The sequence below is a fragment of the Homarus americanus genome, unplaced genomic scaffold (genome assembly GCF_018991925.1).
Source record: "Homarus americanus isolate GMGI-L3 unplaced genomic scaffold, GMGI_Hamer_2.0 scaffold52512, whole genome shotgun sequence".
NCBI lineage: Eukaryota > Metazoa > Arthropoda > Malacostraca > Decapoda > Nephropidae > Homarus > Homarus americanus.
Window position 1 is genome coordinate 2,397,503 of NW_024735442.1, and position 21,252 is coordinate 2,418,754.

General features: G+C 42.7%; 1 protein-coding gene across 7 annotated transcripts in view; it reads left to right on the top strand.

Annotated features, from left to right (window-relative positions):
- Positions 1 to 21,252, top strand: part of LOC121870991 (pumilio homolog 2-like) — a 284,265-nt gene that overhangs the window by 50,518 nt on the left and 212,495 nt on the right. For all 7 annotated transcript variants that reach the window (XM_042373000.1, XM_042373003.1, XM_042372998.1 and 4 more), the window contains exon 4: positions 17,934 to 18,017. In XM_042373000.1, coding sequence (XP_042228934.1) covers positions 17,934 to 18,017 — 84 coding nt within the window. The remainder of the gene's footprint in view (positions 1 to 17,933; positions 18,018 to 21,252) is intronic.

Below are 21,252 nucleotides of genomic sequence, written 5' to 3' on the forward strand. Positions count from 1 at the left end.
ACCTGGCGTGACGCTGTCCTCTCGTACCCAGGACACGATAACCGTATTACCTTAATTTGTCCTCCTAATTAGGAAAACATGCTGATGCACACACACACACACGCGCGCGCGCGCGTGCGTGCACACAAGTCTGGCACTTCTGGTTATTGCCAGGTCGGTTGGTTAGCTTATGACGTCAGCAGTGACACGGGCAGGTGTAGGTGTAGGTCAGGAGGCCACGTCATTACAACTCTCTCACTACTACTTTGCTCTCACTCTAAATCGAGTATGACGATCGTCCAGCTATGATACAATGATATGAGTTATTAATAAGAACATAAGAATGGAGGAAACTACAGCGGGCCTATTGGTTCATCCTGGGCAGTCCCGTTTACACCCAACCCCTATCGCTCATATATCCATTCAACATATGTTTGGTGAGCTCTGAAGTGACTCGAGAGGCCGATACGGAACCTACAGGGTCGTATACACACACACACACACACACACACTTGTGCCATGATACATCTGACCTCTACAATGACACTGTCTCTGCCATTATCTCCGAGCTTATGAAGAGACGCTGAGTGAGAAGGTCAATGATAGCCGCTTATGACGACTCCTCCACACATCTTATTAATATGTGAATTTGGGATGGTAATGCAGAGTGTAAAGATCGAGGGTAATGTAAATGTTTTAATTTGTCTCTGTTTTGTGTCTGCAGCAGTAATGATACATAGATGAATGATCCAATACTGTAGCGAGGAAGTTCATATGGATCTCGTTATTAAAATTTAAAATGTTGTGCCAAAGATAAATGACCTTTGTATTTAAAAGGACTGGCGTGGATGACCTTATGGAGGGGGTATGGTCTGACGTCATAAAACGGATGTGCTTTAATGTTTACTGCGTGGGAGGTGGATGACGGATCTTATCTATAGACTTTCCATGTTAGTTTGTTTATCTGCACATTAATACACTCTTTTTTTATAATGATCCTGGTAGAGGCAGTTTAAACACGTCACAGAAGATAGTGGCTGGGTATTAAAATGGTACTATAGCATTGTTTCCAGGTCCTGTCTACGAGTATATCGGTAATAAAGGTTACTTGATAATATAAGGCCTTTATAGTTCAACTTATATACACTTCAGATGTTCTTTTTTATTTTAGTTACCCATCGTGATTCTTATTGTTTCTATGTTGGGAAAAAATGACTAATTATTCCCAGACTTTCTCTTGTATGTATGTGTGTGCACCCATCAGACCACCATTTAAATGCTTTAGTTAGTTAGTTAAGTCATCGTTGTGGTGGTGATAAACGGTTCAATATGCTGCTGCTAAATATACCGCCAGCTTTTATCTTGACGTCACGTTGCTTGGGGAATATAAAGAATAAAAACGTTTTAAAGTGGATCTGTCTTAGAGAAATGTTAGTTATCGCCCAGGTGAGACGTGACACCTTGAGTGTAAAGGTAACTCGAGAGACTGGATATATTGTTATGCAGAGGATCATCTACGATTATTGAATATAAACACACATACATGTATATCTGATGTATACTTTTTGGTCTGGTATACGTGTGGGTTGTCACCAATATTTTTGTGTACAGTGGCAAGTGTTGACAGTGTAAAGGGATGGATGACATTGGGGGGTCAGGTCAGGTCAGGTCACGAACGATTGTGTTGATCAGTTAGGAGAGAGGAGTTCCCGGTAAACCTTTTAGTTTTAGCAGGAAGTTTGTGAGCTGTTATGTGTGTGTGTATGTCTGTCTGTAAAAGAGAGGCATAAGTTAGTTAATTTTAGTTTTTGTGGTTAGAAATGAATCGGACCTTTGGTAAGGTTGGATAAGGTGGTGTGTGTGTGTGTGTGTGTGTGTGTGTGTGTGTGTGTGTGTGTGTGTGTGTGTGTGTGTGTGTGTGTGTGTGTGTGTGTGTGTGTGTGTGTGTGTGTGTGTGTGTGTGTGTGTGTGTGTGTGTGTGTGTGTGTGTGTGTGTGTGTGTGTGTGTGTGTGTGTGTGTGTGTGTGTGTGTGTGTGTGTGTGTGTGTGTGTGTGTGTGTGTGTGTGTGTGTGTGTGTGTGTGTGTGTGTGTGTGTGTGTGTGTGTGTGTGTGTGTGTGTGTGTGTGTGTGTGTGTGTGTGTGTGTGTGTGTGTGTGTGTGTGTGTGTTCCTCACAAGTCGCCTCCATTAAGGACTCACCAGACTAGACTATCTCACGTTCCCACCAAATTCCAGGACTGGTGAACGTGACGTCATCTAGATCCCACCTGCTTGGCACATGACCCTGGCGCCTACGTGTTCTCGCTCTCTTTTTAACTAATATTACCGAGTAAGAGTGATGTGTAAGTGTGGTCAAGCCCCACAGTTGGGTGTACAGTAGAGCTGTTTGAGATTGTTTATGGGAAAGTTTACATTTTATCTGAAAAGGTTGGGTAAAACTACTCGAATGTTCACATTAATAGTCTTGTAATATTCTCCAGAATCAAGGTAAACAAAAACAATGCTCAAGATACTTATGAAATGTTCCCGAGGGGGGTTGATTATGTTGCCTCGGACTGAGAATTAATCGACAGTCTTCTGGCTTAAGGCACTAGTCCAAAGGATCCTTGGCACGGAAGGTCCTGTCTCGTGGTGACCCTCGATGACCTTGTATAATAATAGTAGCTGTGTAGGACTTTACCTACGGTCAGTGGTCTTTAGTGTAGACAGGTCCGGAGTGTTACCTCAAGGTCAGTAGAGCAGCTGTGGTTACACAAGACGCCTGGAGGTGAGTGAATGTTTCGACGAGTGTCTCCAGTATTCAGAGGCAAGTTTACTGTAAGAGGAAAGTTACTACTTAAACTAATTTCCTCTATAAATTATTAGGGTAACATAGAGGCACCAGAGTGAGTTTGATCAGCATGTGTTTCCCCACATAAATGTAGGCTTGAGTATAAGTCGCTTTACCGAGAAAAAATGTAACGAAAATATGCCATCGGTAAGGCGATTTATGCGTCACCCTGTATGTTAGTCACGTACGCCGTTTATTATGACAGAAACACCTTCACAAACCCCTGGCCAGACCTAACTGTAAGCTGGTTCTTTTGCGAGGAAACATTCGTCTAGGATTTGTTTCTTATTTTGAAAACAGAACTTTGAGGTGTTCGCTACTCTGTTCACTGTTGTATACCAAGATGAGACTCATGACGTGGGATACAAATGTAAAAATTAACTACAACAAAATACACAAATAAATCAGTGCCTAGGTGTATGATGTACTGATTATTGTTTTCTTAGTGTGTACTGTACGTGACACACACAACTGCATTATCAACACATGAAATAAATAGTATTTGTTTTCATAAATAATGTGGTGTGTTATCGTCGACAGTTCCGGAAGTCTTACCTTGTGTTCACTTCATACACTTTTGTCATACATTTGTTGGAAGAGGATTTGTTCTATTACAAAAAGTTGAGATGTTGAGTTAAGAGGTAGTGGGAGGTAGAGGGTGGGGGTCACCTTACTATGCTCGGGGAGACTCTTAAGAGACACTCGTGACCTTGGAACAGTTGATACAAAGGCAACAAGCCTCAGGTAGTAGCCCCCTCGGCCTTGTTCTTTATGGTTGTGATGTGTGTAACCTTAAGTGCTCGCTTCCCAATGTCCCCGAGGCAAGATAAATTGTTTTGACACGGAGGTAAATTCTTACAATGTATGGGGTCACTACAGCCACTGATGGGTGACATGATTTACACCCGCCTGTTTGGAGACATGAGTACACGACCAAACAACAGGATGAGGCTAAGAATATCGTCAGTTGTGTCGTCATCCCCACAGCGCTATCGGCATCCACAAGGGAGACTAAACAAACTGGATGGTGTAGTGATGGCCGTACACCCGGACCACAGCGTGAAGGGATACACTGTTTACATACACCCGAGGCGCTGGTTAAGTGTACGGGAGGTCTCACATTGTGTTGTTGAATAAAACTGTGTAAAAGACATGTGGCAGGACTTCCGGTGTGCGTGCTGAGATTCCCACGATTGTAGCCAGCGCGAGGTGGCTAAACAATGGCGTCACTGATGACCTGATCCACACTTTTTACTCTCTCGGTCCTTGAGCTTCATTCTACCTCCTCCATGGACGCCACTCTGTCACAGTGCACTATGTCTGACGGTGTAGATATAAAAGATGTATTTGATTAGTATATTGCAATGTGTTCGTATATCTCTCTCTCTCTCTCTCTCTCTCATTATGTTTTTAGAGGTTATTTTACTTGTTGACAGTTTAATGACGGAAATCTTACTTTTTATCCATTATTCCGGAAGCTGTTTCTTCTCTGTCAGGTAATTTTCTGTTTTGGGCTTTATATTCTAATTTTCTTAAAGGTCGGTTGTAGGGTACAGTATATTGATCACTTATTCATGCTGTTCAAAGTTGTTATTTAGAGATTTTTTAAAAGATCATTTAAGCTTCAGATTTTATTCATAATTTTTATCATTGATCCTTTGTTTTTCTTCGTTATTCTTCAGGAATTTGTTGAGGAAATAGTTTAATCTTCAGTTTGTTCTTGTCTGGGGCAGATATTTCCTGGACACCTCCGGGGACTGTTGTTTCTCGGTCGTAATTATTTTAGGATAATTTATTTATTTATTTTGTATTTTTTGAAGATCTACTATTTTGTGGACGGTAGTTTTCTGTCGACGGGTTCTCAACATTTTTTTTTTCAATTAGTTGTTTCTTAGTATTTTTCATTCAGCTTTTCTTATTTAGTAGTTTTCGATCAATTGTTTCTTTCGTGGTATTTTTCAATCAACACAGATGGTGATAGCTGAAGCTGGGTGGGTGGCGTGGTGTGGTGTGTCTTGGGGTGGGTGGCGTGGTGATGGGGGTGGCATGGGAACGGTTGAGCTGTGTTTGACGGGAAGTCCTCTGGGGGAACCACCTTGACGATAGCAGTGTAACGCTCTCCTAACCCCTTCCTTGTTTCCATCGAGTATAACAGCTTCCAGTTATCTTCTTAAGGCACACGTCATTAATTTGTTATTAAATCACACTTGTTATTTCACCGACAGCTATTCCTAAAGAACATCTGTTATTTCACTCAAGTTAGCCTTAAAGCATACCTGTTAAGGACATACCTGTTGTCCTCCACGTTTATTCATTAGCCTAACACAAATCCCAATGAGTGTAGGATTACCAGAGTGAAACGAAATAAAGAGGTGTTTGGGAAGTTGCTTTTAAAGGCTTTGAGTATTGGGGAGAAGTTGTCCTTACCTCCGAGTCCAGATTCGCCAAGATCCGTATCCAGGCTGTAGGAATAAGAGAAAGCACCGAGTATTACCTTAGTCATATTTGTACTTTGGCGCCGTAGATGAAGTGAACCAGTTAGATGACCCCTTATATATCCAGTGATGGGAAATTAGTGTAAGAAGCTCTGAGAATCCTGTCATTCGGGCGTCAAGTGGCAGAAGGCAGGAGGGAGATAGCCGTGTTTAATTGAGGTTAATATATTTGGGGTTTTTTATTTAGTCCTCATGAAAATGGATTACATGTTCTGTATTATAAAAAAAAAAATCGTTATCACGGTCTAGACACATATTGGGCCAAGTTTAGAGTGAGAAGACGTGTTGATGTCACTGACAGCCCCGAGGTAAATCTACGCCTGAATGATGAAGGGACTTTAGTTTTTTGTTCTCCCACTGTGGATGAGTCTTAAGTTTTCTTTCTCAAGTTTAGAGATGAGAACCTGTCGCGGATTTTACTCGCGATCGGAGTAAAGTCACCGTTTTAGAACTCAGTACAGGTAGTCTAGTGTGTGTGTGTGGATGGTCTTAGGGTTAATTTCACAGTATTGTTTCTTGGATCTGATATACCGATACAAATTGAGATTAATATCCTCCATATTGGTTTAGTAATGTGGTGTTATATATACCGACAAGCTACCGTCTCAGGTTTATCTCTCACTCCCCTCCCCTTTGATTGGTCTCATCTGTAATAGTTAAACCTTCATGCTGGTTTAGTGAGTTAATTGGAGAGGAGGTAAGCACTCAGAGGCAGGCGGTGTTCTCGGTGCTGGGAGACGTGCGAAGACTTCACTAACTCAAAATAATCCAATGGAACACTAGCTTTTATTGCCACAGTGATAACCCGGAAAACTTACCTTCAAATATATAGGTTGGACAGATATATGAGCGATAGGGGTTGGGTGTAAACGTGACTGCCTTGGTGCTGCAGCTGCCTCTATTTCTGTGTTCTTCCGTGTACTCCATCTTATCCTACACATACAGCTGTGTCTTCACCGGGTTCGTTATGGCTTTAGACTTGCTGGTGGATTAATAAAGAACGAATCACGGACGATTGGGATGAATTCTTTACAGTTCCACCAACATTTCACAGCGGACATGACGAACAATTTAACTACGTTTAGGAAATGATTAAATGAAACATGAGTTCGTGTCTTAACTTCCACAAGGAACTCTGTAAATATATCATCCCCAGGGACACTTAACACTGTTCCATAAATTTACACCGCGACGTATATATGAATATTACCGTAATCTTCAAACAAGTATGTTGGCGAGATATATCATGAGGGTGACCTTGCCTGTCACTCGGTGTCATCTGCGCAAACTTAAGACACCTTTGGATCGTGTTGCCCTCGTGGCTTGAGTATACACACAGACACAACAAGTATCTTTACGGTGAGGTCTGATAAATTTCAAAATGAACGCTGTGACTCCTGGTGTCTCGGTAGGGTTGTCAAAATCCTCCGTCCGTTGTGTCATATTGTAAAGATTTTTTTTATTGTCTGTACATGTCAGTCAGTGCGTTGTGTTAGTGGAGGTAACCCAGACTTAATCATCTCACTCGCTTCTGTTTTTCGTTCCTCAAAACTTTATAAAGAGACAAAGTTTTCCCTACGTGTGACACTTGGTTAAAACCTTAAATAATGGATAATGTAGATAATGTATTCTCTATGTAATTTGTATTTATTTATATTTTATTCAGTGTCTACTAAATAAAATTCTCATATGACTGAACTCTCCTCGTGGTGGTGATGTCAGTAGCAAGTTCTCAGTCAGTCCAGTTATATATATACAGTATAATTTATGGCTTGTGGTGGGTCGCCGGTGTCCCTCCCTCCCTCCAGTATCTTCCTGCACTCTTTTTCCTTGTGTCTCCTATCATCCCTCTGTTGCATCATCCATGCTCTCCTCTTCTCTTATATGCCTCGTATATCTCCCCCTCCCCCCTCTTATATGCCTCGTATCCTCCCCCTCCTCCCCTCTTACATGCCTCGTATCCTCCCCCTCTTCCTCATGACCTCTGGTGTTCCCTGGTCCGCCCCCGCTTACTTGACATTTTTTGTCCTGGCGTTCAATTCACACCCTGTAGCTGACAGTCCCGCCGCCACCGTGCATTCCTCTTCCACCTATTCTTCCCCCCTCTTCCTCCTATTCTTCCTCCTCCACTTCCTCCTATTCTTCTTCCTCCACTTCCTCTTATTCTTCCTCCTCCATTTCCTCCTATTCTTCCTCCTCCACTTCCTCTTCCTGTGTGTGGGGGGGAGGTATTATGTGTGATATAACAATAACAATGATAATAATGGTTTTATTACTACTACTACTACTACTACTACTACTACTACTACTACTACTACTACTACTACTACTACTATATCCCCCCATTCTTGTATTTTATCTCCTAAACTATTGCCCCTTTGTCTTCGTTCCTGTAAATGCCTTATCTATTTTTTCCTCTATCTTCTTTTCCTCCAAATCTCTTCTTTATTCCTCTAAATCAACTCTCTTTTCATTCCTCTTCTTTATTACTCTCTCTTCATTATTCCTCGCTTCTTTATTCCTCTAAATCTCTTCTTAATTCCTCTAACTCTCTTCTTTATTCCTCTAACTCTGCTTTATTCCTCTAAATCTCTTCTTTATTACCCTCTCTTCATTATTTCTCTTCTTTATTCCTCTCTTCTTTATTCCTCTAACTCTCCCGTTACTGTATCTTCATATCCGGTTAATCTTCGCCGTTCCTGGCGTGTGTCGTCCCCCTGCCCGTACAGTACACCTGGATCACCTGGTCTTCCTTTGTGTTTCTCGCTAAAGAAAACGAGATTCAATGCCTTCGTCTGACCTTCTCCAAGGGCTCTTAAAGATAGATAGATAGATAGATAATCATACACAGTAATTCAGTATGTATTATAGACAAGGGAGGTATACATTATACATAGCCAGTACAGGTATACAAATGGTAAACAGTTGATTCAACCAAGGATAGCCTAACAAAGCACAGCATTTGTTTATTTCCAGTATTGTTTTCCTTATATGAACGCCTCTGTTCTTCATTAAAGGGGACTGTACCTTCATCCCTTATTTATGCTCCGTCTATAGAACACTTCCGCCAGTCTCAGGATTACTATCACATACACGTAGCAACACCAAGGTCAACTGGTTGCGTAACTACAAGCTACTGACGGTGTGAGGTGAGGTGAGGTGAGCTAGCTCCCTCGTACAACATGTCTCACCAGTTTACTATACGTCAATTTTAGCTATGAGCATGAACAGTGAGGTTAATGCTATCTATGTGTGTGACTTCGGTTAAATACTCTCGAGTGTATGTTTAAGCGTTAAGGAAACCACCGGCGTTCTTGTTATTACACACACACACACACACACAGACAGACAGACAAGTTTTTTTTTCTCGAGGGCGTTTTGGCTGCCTCTCACAGCTGGTGTCTGGATCTCGGCTCATTTTTTCTTCAGGTTTCCTTTGTTAATCGCAGCGCTCTTCTCTACCTGGCTTAACTACATTGTGTTTTGTTCTGTATCTGCCGGTCACTTCTCACTCTATTCATCTACATTAGGGTTGGACAGGTCGGACATTTTGTTCGCATTGACAACAAATTAAGTAATACAAGTTTTCTAAACTTTCCCGGAACGTAAAGGGCTACTCCAGGTGTAAGTTATTTTCTAAGAGTCACCTGCAGTAGAGATTTGAAGTCATAACAATTAAATATTTCATTGCAGAAAAGAAAAAAAAACATTTATTTAATATTTTCAAGGTGGGGGAAGCGCCAGGTGTTGACATCAGCTAAGATAAAATAGTTCTCGTCACCAGTTCAACGTGTAAATTAATCCCACTTCACTATTTGAAACTCCATGTAGATACAACACTTACCTCCTGTACTAAGGGTCGATGGTACGATGCTGGGGTACCCTAGTCCACCCAACTGTGAATGGGTACCGAATTTTATTGTTGGTTTTGTGAAGACCTGGTTTATATCGTGTTGTATCCACGGTCTTTAATGGACCGTCAGTCTTATGGGACCCACTTGCACTTTCCACCTAAGTTAAGAACAGCAATTTGAAGACTGTTCCTGTATAATAGTAACTAATTGGCAGCTATCAGACGCGGTACATACTTGGCCTCGAGATGTGTTGTTGATGTTAGTAACCTTACAGCTGGCACAAGAGGCATAAACGTAAAATATTATATATATGTGTGGTATAATGATTCCCCGATAGATTAACATTGTATATAATTGGTGAATCAACATTATGACTCGTAAGTGTAGAGAATAAAAAAACGTAACGTGGCTTGGTTAAATGCTGTTGGTGTCAGTGTGAATTACCAAGGATGTCCTCTCCTGACAGTACTGAAAGGTCAGGTGGGTTATCGGCGCTAATTTTTATTTATTTATTATTATTTATTTTTTTTTACCCCTGACATATGCCTCAAAATGTTGATTTAGTTTTTAATGAATTCGTGGAAAACACGAAAAAGATTGTTAAAAAAAAAAGAGAATTTAGAACTGAACTTGACCTTTATATTGTTTACATGAGAGAGCTCAGTGTTTGTGTGTCAGTGAGGCTCTCATCTACATTCATGCTTCTTCTCTCCATTCATTATCATCGTATTAAAAAAGTATGTCATGAGGTCCACGTCAGGTGTGTTGTTAGCTCACCTGACCGAAAGCCAAGTGTGTGTTGGATTCGTGTGTGAACTTACCTGTCTGTGCCTCTGGAGCGTTGGCCTTGTGGCGGTGATGATTTACTCAGGGATGGGCCATGTTATGACTGACTGTGACTTTCTTTTATAAATTTATTTCCTAAGTTACCGATGAGTTTGTAGAAGTCAATTATTATTATTATTATTATTATTATTATTATTAAATCAGTATGCCCATGAGTAAGTGTCCTGGGCATAAAAAACTGCAGAAGGCTCCAACAAGTGATATAATACAATAAAAAAAATAGTAAAAAAAAGTGGACCAGTTTAAAACATGTTACGCTAAAAGTGAAAACTTACAACATACAGAATTCAAAACAACGATGAACACTTACAGTAGAACATAATGATTATAAGACGACCTAAGAATAGTTGGAATATCTGGGTCAGTAAAAATTATTGAACTTCACTTTAAGGTGTACATAAGTGCCACCCTCATATACACTCTGGTAAGGAGTGCCACACCTTGATTATTCCTGGAGGGTGACATTAGTTCACCAGAGGGCGGGGCCGTCGACAGTTAATCGGGATGAGTTGCTCCATCGCCTTCTCCATATTCCTCTCCATAAAGAAACAAAAATATTGATGGAGTTGCTCACTACCATTTGTGACAAGATATTTTGAAGTTGACAGTTTACGGCGTCAAGGGGGGCTGTGAGGAGCTGATGTGGGTAAATAAATGATGCTGAAGACCTACTGTAGAAGCAACAATAGTGGCCAGGTTGTGTCGGGGGTGAGTGAAGCTTTACGACGCATATTCCGGAGGACACACCAGCGAGGGAGAGGTTTATGGCGGGAAAGATTGCTTCTAGAGGACCTTGAGCATTTCCCGTGTAGTGACGCTCTCTGGCTACCCCAGTTATATCCTCAATAAAGAAAGATTATAAACTTGTCTTTATACGATATAGATTTCTTTTAATAAACAGTATATAGCAGTAATAAAATAAGGAAGGGAAGCATAGACTTAGTACGTTAGCTAATGGGATCCCGTATAAGATAATTCTCCACAAAGACCTTAGAGCATTACTTGTTTGTGTGATGGAAAACACTCGTTACACATACAGTGATTCGGTAATGAACGGATGTGAGATTTGCCTACTGATAAGCTATTGAAAGAGGACCCTTCACCTCGGTCTTGGAGCTTGTGACTTACAGCTCTGCATTAATCATCCACTCATCGAATCTTTAAACACTCAGCTTTATCTGTTGGATATAGCCACATTAGTAGTGAGAACGGTTTATACCTTGTAGCGATGGAGGTGTGTTGGACAAGGCGATGCTCTTGGCTCACTGATGAGATAGTCGTTAAATATAGACTATTGTATCCTGTTTCAATGCATCGTCAGCGTAGGCGAGGAAGATTATAGTTTTTCACCGTATGCTAGGGTGTGTAGGTGCATATTGTGGGTCACACAGCTAACTCCAGGAAACAGTGTACAGTGTCTACTACTATGCACCAGGATCCACGCACTCTGTTCTTCTTTGGTTATTTAGGACTTTAGACGCTGGTTATTGCAGAAGAACGATGAACTGTTAACCTAATTTCAATAACGAGTCGCTGAACATGGTACTTTCACGTTGACTGAGACGATGAGTTGTGTTCTTCAGTTCATTTGTCTACACTTATCACTGACAAGCCAGAGGAGGAGGTAGAGGGAAGCAGCACCTCGACAGATCCCGTGTTAGAGGAGTAACGGTTGGGAGGCCACAAGGTCAGGCAGGCAGCCATACTTGACATGTAGTTCGTGAAAATATGTCAACCAGCAGCTCCCTCCTCCCCGTCTTGGTGCAGCAGTATGACGGTGCCTTTATAACTCTGAAAGATGTTGCTGAGTTTTACCTTATTTACGAATTTATTTATTATCGCCTTACTACTGCAGAGTGGGGTGGGGGGCACTGGCTCCATTCGTCTTCCTCGAATTACCTGTTTTATCCAGTAACTTGTCAGATGTGATACAATTTTAACCTGGTTTTCTAGGAAGTATTGTATTGTGAAGCTCTAATATGAGACCGTGTTCTGTGATCCTAGTTGACAGTTACTCAGCTGTGAGGTTAAGAACACGAGCAGTTAGATGGTATGGTCACTACTACTTCTTTTATCACGTAATCTCCTTGTCACATTATTTTTTTCACATTTATTCCCTACTATTAGAAAATTTCACCACCTCCGTCGTCTCAAATTTTGTGAATTCTCGACATTGTTCATTTGTTTTATTTAGCTGTACTGTTCCAGCGTGCACACTGCTAATACAACAACAGTGAGAAGGTAAAGACGTGTTTGTAGTGATCTCTGCCACACACAAACACTGGCTGAATATATTGCCTCTCCCACACGTTTTAAGACTGTAAAACGCGGGTTAGTGCTTAGCCTATGGTACACTTTGTAGTTATGACACAGGGGGGGCGAACTGGGCTGACACAGGTGGAGGTTTTCTACATTAAAAGGAAAAAAAATATATATAGGTAAAATTAATGAAAATGCGATGTTGGGTGGTTTAGCTTTCACTTTTAAGATGGACTATGCCTTGGGCGGCTCCTCAGTGACGCACATCTAGCATGTTGACCTTCCCAGCCATCAAGCGTTCACTGTTGACTCTAGGAATATGTGAACCAACCCCGAGTCATCACGCCCGTATTTTTATTCACACAGCAATGGAAGAAGTATGATCTACATTAATTATTATTATTATTATTATTATTACTATTATTATTACAATTGACATATTTAGAAGAGGAGGTTGATGAAGGGAACGCTGTGAATATCTTGATAAAAAAAATGTAAATGTATTGTAGGTGTGTGAGACGGGAAAGTGTTTGTGTACCTGAGTGCGGCACGCCCCCCGCCCCCCTTGTGGAGTGACGTAAGGTATTGGTGGGTGTTTGTTTGCATGCCTGTGTGTGTTCGTGTGAGGATGTGTACGTACATAGTCGTGTGTGTGTGACCCATTTGTAATATGTTTTCTCAGTCGAATAACTTAAACACACGAAAATGAGATGGAAATAAGCTGTAGTGAACCGTAACAAATATGTGGTAACAAACATTGCTCCACGTTGCTAGCGGATGACACGAGCGTCACACGTCTAGTAGTGAGAAGGTTTGAAAGGGAAGTTTTGGTATTTCATGTGGGAGTGTACTTGGTGGTCCTGACTTGTAGAACGGCAGGTTTACGCTAACAGCCTCCTGGAACAAATGGTTGATTTTTCTGAGTATCTATCTATATTTATCCATCTATTTATTTATCTGTCTATTTTCTATCATCCTCATTATCTAATCCTCCCTCTTCATCTCCCCCTCGCTCTCTCGTGACCTCAGTTCTGCCTCCGTAGATCTCAGTTCCTACGCCTTACTAACCTCCCTCATATACCACACAGACGTGGCACGCGGGGATAGGTTAAAAAGACAAGCATCCTTAGAGGAAGAAGACTGTAGTAAAGTTGTCTATGTATACAATACTCTATACACGGTGTGAGGTAACAACAAATAGACAGACAGGGTGAAGCGGAAGGGCTGATGGTACAGTTAATTATGGTGTTAGCCAATTAAGTAATTAACGTTAAGCGGGGGCTGGGGGGAAGGGACTCACATCTGCGTCAGGTCACCCACCACCCAGGATGACATGACGCGAATCCCACAAGTTCTCAACACATCCCCAACCCCTGAAGCTTTACACGTGATTATAGTTTTTAATCGTAGAACGACTGTTGAACAGATAATAACTACGAATGGTAGTAGGGTAGTAGGTGAATTGACTTCCTCAAGGTACTCGAGCATGGTGACCCCTGGGAGAGGACCCCCCTCCCCTCCGCCCACGGAACCTTACTGTCCAATGAGTGGCGGGTGCGTGAGGTGGAGTGAGTGGAGCCAGGGCCACCTCGCGGCCTTGACTAACCCGGCCAACACCATAACCTCTGCCACACTTGAGCTCCCACACACACTCACTCACTCGACAAACACTCAAGACACTCGCTTTGACTCCTGAATATTTGATGAATTTTTTGGGGTGCGTGAATGGATATGCAGGACTGAGGTCTCTGAAAAACAACTATTTTCGAAACGGTATACGAGATATACACAAGTAAACTGAGCAGTAAATAATTAAACAGGCCTCTTTGATGGTGGTTAACCTTAATTAACCCAGGAGGGAGGGAGGGGGGGGGCACTAGCACATCAGGTGGTTCAGAGGAATTGTAAATTGTGAGTCAAACACATTTTATAATTAATGTATTCTGTTTGAAGTAATTTTTGGTATATTATGTTTGTCAGTTAAATATGACGTGTGTGTGTGTTTCAAAAAATCGCGCCAGGAAGCTGCGTTCCGCCCCTCTCCTCTGACGGTACGTAACTTACACTTACTTGATGAAGCGATTGTGTGTTGGGGGAGGGGGGGAGCTGTGCCCCACGGTCGGGTAGACGTAGTGACTATGCCTCATTTGGCTGTTTACTCGCCAGTAAGCTTGTGTTTGTGTCGCCACACACGGACAAGAGCAGCCCGTTATGGACGGTGATGAGGCCCTTCACATGGCGAGGTGGTGGCGCGTACCCGCTCCCAATGCTGCTACTGCCTCATTATCAGAAGCCCAGGGTAGTCGGCTTACCCACAGTAATTGGTGGCTGCAGTAGGACGGCTTGGCCATGGTGGGCAGACAAGAACTGAGGCGGAGGGGACAGGTGGGAGAGTGGAGGGGGTAGACAGAGGGGAGAAGACGGAGAGAATGAGACAAAAGATTATAAATTGCGAGACGGAAGCAGAGGTGGAGTAAGAGAGAGATATAAGGAGGGGGATAGAGAGAGTGTACTGTGATCACCTGAATGGTAGCGTGAGAGTTATGATTGAGCCTGTGTAAATAACGTTAATAACACCGTGTGACTTAATGTGAGAATTAACTCTAGTGACGAATAAATGTGAAAATGGGTGACCAATGGACCAGATGCAAACGTGACACAAACCTTTGAATTTATAAGGAAAAATCAGTGTATAACAAGGGACTGTTTACCAATGTCTCCAAGAGGAAGTTATTTATACACATCGGTAATATTTAAAACGTTTCTGGTAATATTATTTAGTACCAACACGTCAATAATGTGCTACGACCTGTGCGTGTATATATATATGTCGTTGTCTTGTCCCCCCCCTCCCTCTCTCTAATCTTCTCCCTCCCCCCCTCCTCTCCCTCATCCTCCCCCCCTCCTCTTTTATCTCTCGTCTCCCTTTCCCAGCATTCGTTCTTCCTTCCTCCCTCTTCACTCAATTGCTTCATCCTCCTTCCCCCACATTCGCCTCTCCCTCCTCCCCATCCCCCCCACCTTCGCCACTACTTCTTCACCTTTCCCTCCACCTTTGTCCTTCCTTTCCCCCACCCCCTCGATTGGAAGAGCTAGGGCGGATCAGAGAGTCATGCCGTGTGTGACTATGGACAGTTTCCTATGGCTCTCTCTCTCTGTGTGACTGATGGTGGTGGTAGGAATAGGAAATCGAGTCTTTAGGTTTATTAGCGCGAAACCTATCGTCTCTGATTGTGGGTGTGATTATAGTGAAACCTCCATGTAACGAACTATATGGGGAGGAAAGTTCATTATATCGAGGGTTCGTTAGATGTGAGACCTTTATTTAACGGACTGTATGGAGAAGAAAGTCCGTTATATCGAGGGTTCGTTAGATGTGACCCCCCCCCATCTAACGGATTATATGAAATTGGAAGTGTTATATGGAGGTAGGTGTGTGTGTGTGTGTGTGTGTGTGTCAGTACTAACCTAACCACTAAGCTCTGCCCCTTATCTCCGCACTTAAGGGATTGGCTCGCTGGCTGCTGGAATTCTATTGAAAAGAGACCAATGGTGACCAATCAACTTGTACGAATTGTGATGATCGTTCGGGGCGCCAGACGTAGACTAGAGTTTAGTTAATGGATAAATCCTGAACTTGTAGGAAATGTTAATTGGATGGTGATTTAAAGCTGATAATTACTTTGTTTAACTCGAGGTCACCTAACCTATCCTATCCTTTAAAGACACTTAAGATTACCTTCTGTTTATAAATAACCTGAGAGATTATAAAGTCGAAATATATTCACACTCACAGATACAATTACCACACTGAGGTTTACTACTGATTACTCTCAAGGTCACCTGGCCATTAAAGGAATGTATTGTCCAATCAGCACCTTGAGTTGGCAAAGGTCAAATGAGTTCAAATTTGCGGGACTGATTAACCATTAAGAGATCGGGAGCTAATTAACTCCCAGGGCCGCTCCAACTCCCAGGGCATTAAGGGAGTTTCTTTACTGTCGATACATTGAAATTGTAAACATCAAATGAGGTCAGACTTGAAGGATAATGTACAAGGAGATGGTTTAGTTGGAGTATATACGGTAGACCTAGAGCAGTGGTTCTCAACCAGGGGGGAATTCCCCCCAAGGGGGAACTGATTCGGGAGCAAGAGAAATCAATCACAGAATTTTAGCCCTTGATGTGCGATTCCTACCCAAAAGTGGCAGAAAGAGCTATTCGTGCATTGCTTCCGTTTGTGTCGACATGTCTTTGTGAGTCAGGCTTTTCAACTCTGTTGCAAATTAAAACGAAGCAACGTAGTAGATTAGAGGTAGAAAATGACCTGCGTTGTGCCCTTTCAAGCACTCCTCCGCGTATCCCAGAATTGGCGAAGAAAAAACAATCACAGGTTTCTCATTGACTGTAATCTTCATCTGAATAAAATTAATTACAAATTTACAATATCCTGGTATTCTATTAAACTTTTTGTTTTTTGCATTATGCTTCAGTTTGGTCTGTTAAGTAATTTATTATAAAAAAAAAAAAAAATATTTTACTTTTATTCAAGTTTTATAAATCCATCAACTTTTTCAATTGACATTTAATTTGTAAAACTCCACTATAAAAATATTCCATGTAAAATTGTAAATGTATATGTACTAATATGGAAAAAATAAAGGTTTTTCAGTATTATATGCATATTATTTGGAATGCACTTTTTGAGGCAGACAATCTTGGAAAGGAGGGGGGAATGACATCCTGACATATGGTGAAAGGGGTGCATGGGGCAAACAAGGTTGAGAACCACTGACCTAGAGGGAACATGGAGTGGCAGCGAGGGGGCATCTGTGGCTTCTGTGACAGCTGCATTAATGTGGTGGTTAGCGGGACACCATCAATTACTACGACCAAAATGGAAGACAGTTTTCATCGTCCAAGGAGAAGTTACTTATACCTTACTGTATAAGCTGGAGGAGCCAAATTAATGAAAATATACCGCAAATTTTCTTGACTTGGATTAAAGGATTTTTTTTTTATTAAACTATATTGGATTTGTAGTACCGTGTGTTGTGATTTGTGGTACCGTGTGTTGTGATTTGTAGTACGGTGTGTTGTGATTTATTTTATGTCCTCGGCAACGAATGTTCGAGGGGGGGGGGCGGGTACTATAGACTACTAGATTGTACTGTTCCGTCCCTCCTTCCCTACACTCGAGGTTGTATATACTGTAGTAGTGTGTGTACAATAATCAACTCTTTATTTGTCATGTTTTTTTTTCTGTTGCGTATTATATATATCTTAAGATGTGGCTCAGGATTTTGTCACTGTGATTTAATGGGATTTTGTTAATTGGGTCGTGACGAGAGGATTTGTATAGTTCTAATTATTTCAATATTTTTTCGTGTTTGATTTAGAATTTGGTAAGGTGTGGATAGTACTACTGGATGCTGACACTATTTTTGTGGATCCCCGAGGCTGGTTTGTGTCTTCCCCCTGGTGGCCACAGTCGGTCTTGGTCCAGCTCAATATTAAAAGTTTTTGCTTGTGGCCTGGGCATGTCGACCATGGCCAGATATTTTATTGTACGCTTATTTCGTTTAACTTTCTTTATTGTTGTGATATTTATTCATTTATTTAATAATTGAAATCCATAACACTAATATATTTTTCTTCTTGTTTATGCAGGTAAGTAGAGAGAAGTGGGTGAATGGCAGCGTGATGTATAATGAACTGGAAAATGGTGGAGAGCAGTTTACCGCAATGAGGAGGGTAAGTAGTGGTTGGCTCGTGCACTACCTTCTTGATGTTGTCATGTAGATGTTAGTGTAGCTCCCTCCTCTTGTCTCAGTCCTCTCCCAGAACAGTGTGTCATAAACATTTTTCCGGTATTAGCTGCTGGGAATGGTTCAGTGTTTTTGTAAGATTAGTTGTATGTTTCTCCACCAGAATTAGTTGGATGTTAAATAGATGTGGTTAATATGTTAGTAGTCTAGATGGATGTTTGTAGGTAGGATTAGTTTGTTGTTTGTTAAGTAATGTTTATGGTTAGATAACATGTTGTTGGTCCCGTGTCTTGAAGAGGTCCTGTGTTAAATTGGTTTAGTGTGTCGTGTGAAGGTTACCGTACCTGCCTCACTCAGCTCCTAAAACGTAATTGCAAGGTCAGCCAGCCCCTAAAGTTATAGTGGCAGTTCCTGTTGGTTACCTGCGAGAGTACGTTCAGGGGTGGGTGTCTAGTGGTGCTCAAGGGGTCGTGTTACGCCGGCTCCTTGAAGAAGATGTTGGCACTTGTTTGGATATTACGGCAGATATTATCTTCAGCGTATAGCCACATTGATTTACACAAAGGTGGCAGGACCCGCACAATACACCACGCACGGTCTTGTTCCAGAGTGGAAGGAGATGCATTTGTACGGTGGATGAAAGAGCGTTTTCTTCTTAGCAGACAAAAGCATAAACATTAACATACTAAAAGGGACATTAAAAATCCTCTGTAGGTCCTACTTGGGATAAGGAGGTAGGCCTATATGACTGGTAAGCGTTGTAAGAGGTGCAGGAAGGTGAGAGTTGAGAGAGGTAGTGACATGCGTAGAAAGTAATTAGAGGTGCTGAACGAGAGAGAGGGATGGAGAGGTGCCAGAAGAGGTTAGAGGCGTAGTGAGAGTACTCGGTGAGAGCTGTGGGGAGTGGAGCAAACACTGGTGTGTTTAAAGAAGCTTTTCCTTGGGGCAACGCGCTTAAAGTGGGATATACTCTCCAGCCCCCACACTAGGTGCAGCAGTCCCACCGTCCCCCACACTAGGTGCAGCAGTCCCACCATCCCCCACACCAGGTGCAGCAGTCCCACCACACTGTCACCACACCTACAGCTATAACACCTTCACGGCTTCACCACGTCACCACACAGATATGTCGCTCACCGTCGTCCCTCCTCCAGATTGATTTAACCCGGGATGAGAATTTTTATTTCGTTACATGAGAGAGAGAGAGAGAGAGAGAGAGAGAGGAGAGAGAGAGAGAGAGACTCTGGTGGTGATGGTAAGTGGTTGGTGACTTCTCCTGCCCTCCCTCACCCTGGCCTCGCCATTAATGAGGCCTCGGGTAAACATCACCTCCACACAGCATTCACTAGTTGGGTTAGGTAGTGTCCCCCACCTACCTACCTACCTCTTGGATGATGGGTGTTCAATAATCTTGGCACGTGTAACATACAAACACAGTATATTCCCCATAAGTTTTTAAGATTTAGCTTTGTAAACATTAAACTTGTGAAATTAATGTATTTTCGAGTTTTGCTACGAGTATGTGAGGTTTGGCATTAAAAACTAAGTTTACGTAGTTTTTTACTGAAGTTTTTCGGGATGAAAGTGGATTTACTCTGGCACTGGGGTTTTGACCGTGAAAACTATACCAGCTGTGATGAGGCGGCGTAGTAAGCGGATAGTGAGTGTTGATGTCGACCGGATGTGACGCAGGTTACATAACATTAATGGTGTACTTAAGGGAGGCCAAAGGTGATGGCAAGGGTAGCGTGCAGTAGTATACCTCCTTCGGCAGGATGCGCTGGTCAGTCTCCTCCAGGAATGATGTCAGGGCCAGGCACTCGTCTTGGTGTGTGGTGACGGGTCTCAAACCTCATTGGAATTGTCCAGTTTCCCTGTAAAATTTGTTTAAGTCTTGTACGTGCTTGGAGATGTTGCTATTGGGTGTGGAGGTGTTGTCATCCGTTTACGTGCGTCAGCAAGAAATGGACATCCGTTAACTACAAGCCCGGTCAAGGCGACGTTCCCACACAACCTAGGAGGTGCTAGTGCTGCGGAAGCTGCTTTTGGCTCTGGTTTTATAATGAACTGTTCCTTGCACATCGTTATCCAGACCTTTGTTGCTTTCAGAAAGGTCGTCTAAAAGGAAAGGTTTGTTGTTGACACACGAACGGACTATGACTATGAACACACACACGCGTTTATATCGTGTCACCTGTACCCCCAACAGCTGCACCTCGCCCACGTGTTCACCTCCCCGCCCCACCGTCAATATTTACAGCATTTACCAAGTTAAGACGACACGGTTACAACTTAGCCTCCGAGGCGGGAAACACAGGACCAATAAGAGGTGGAAAGTGTTGAGTGTTAGCGTCCAGAAGTTTACGTCGTGGTGTGCTCGTCCTTGACACACACACACACACACACACTGGTGGTGGGGAAGGTGTCAGTGTTGGTGCTGCTGGTAATGATGGTGGGTGACTTGGGTGGTGGTGGTGGTGATGATGGTGGTATTAGTAGTAGTGATGATGGTGGTAGTTTCGATGATGGGTGTGATATTAGTGGTGATGGTGGTGGTAGTGGTGGTGATAGTGGTGGTGATGGTGGTGGTATTAGTGGTGATGGTGGTGGTGGTAGTGGTGTTGCTGGTGGTATTAACGGTGGTAGTGGTGGTGATAGTGGTGATGGTGGTATTAGTGGTGATGGTGGTGGTATTAGTGGTGATGGTGGTGGTGGTAGTGGTGATGCTGGTGGTATTAACGGTGGTAGTGGTGATGGTGGTATTAGTGGTGATGGTGGTGGTATTAGTGGTGATGGTGTGGTGGTGGTAGTGGTGATGCTGGTGGTATTAGTGGTGATGGTGGTGGTATTAGTGATGATGGTGGTGGTGGTAGTGGTGATGCTGGTGGTATTAACGGTGGTAGTGGTGGTGATGGTGGTATTAACGGTGGTAGTGGTGGTGATAGTGGTGATGGTGGTATTAGTGGTGATGGTGGTGGTATTAGTGGTGATGGTGGTGGTGGTAGTGGTGATGCTGGTGGTATTAACGGTGGTAGTGGTGGTGATGGTGGTGATGGTGGTATTAGTGGTGATGGTGGTGGTATTAGTGGTGATGGTGGTGGTGGTAGTGGTGATGCTGGTGGTATTAACGGTGTGGTAGTGGTGATGGTGGTATTAGTGGTGATGGTGGTGGGTATTAGTGATGATGGTGGTGGTGGTAGTGGTGATGCTGGTGGTATTAA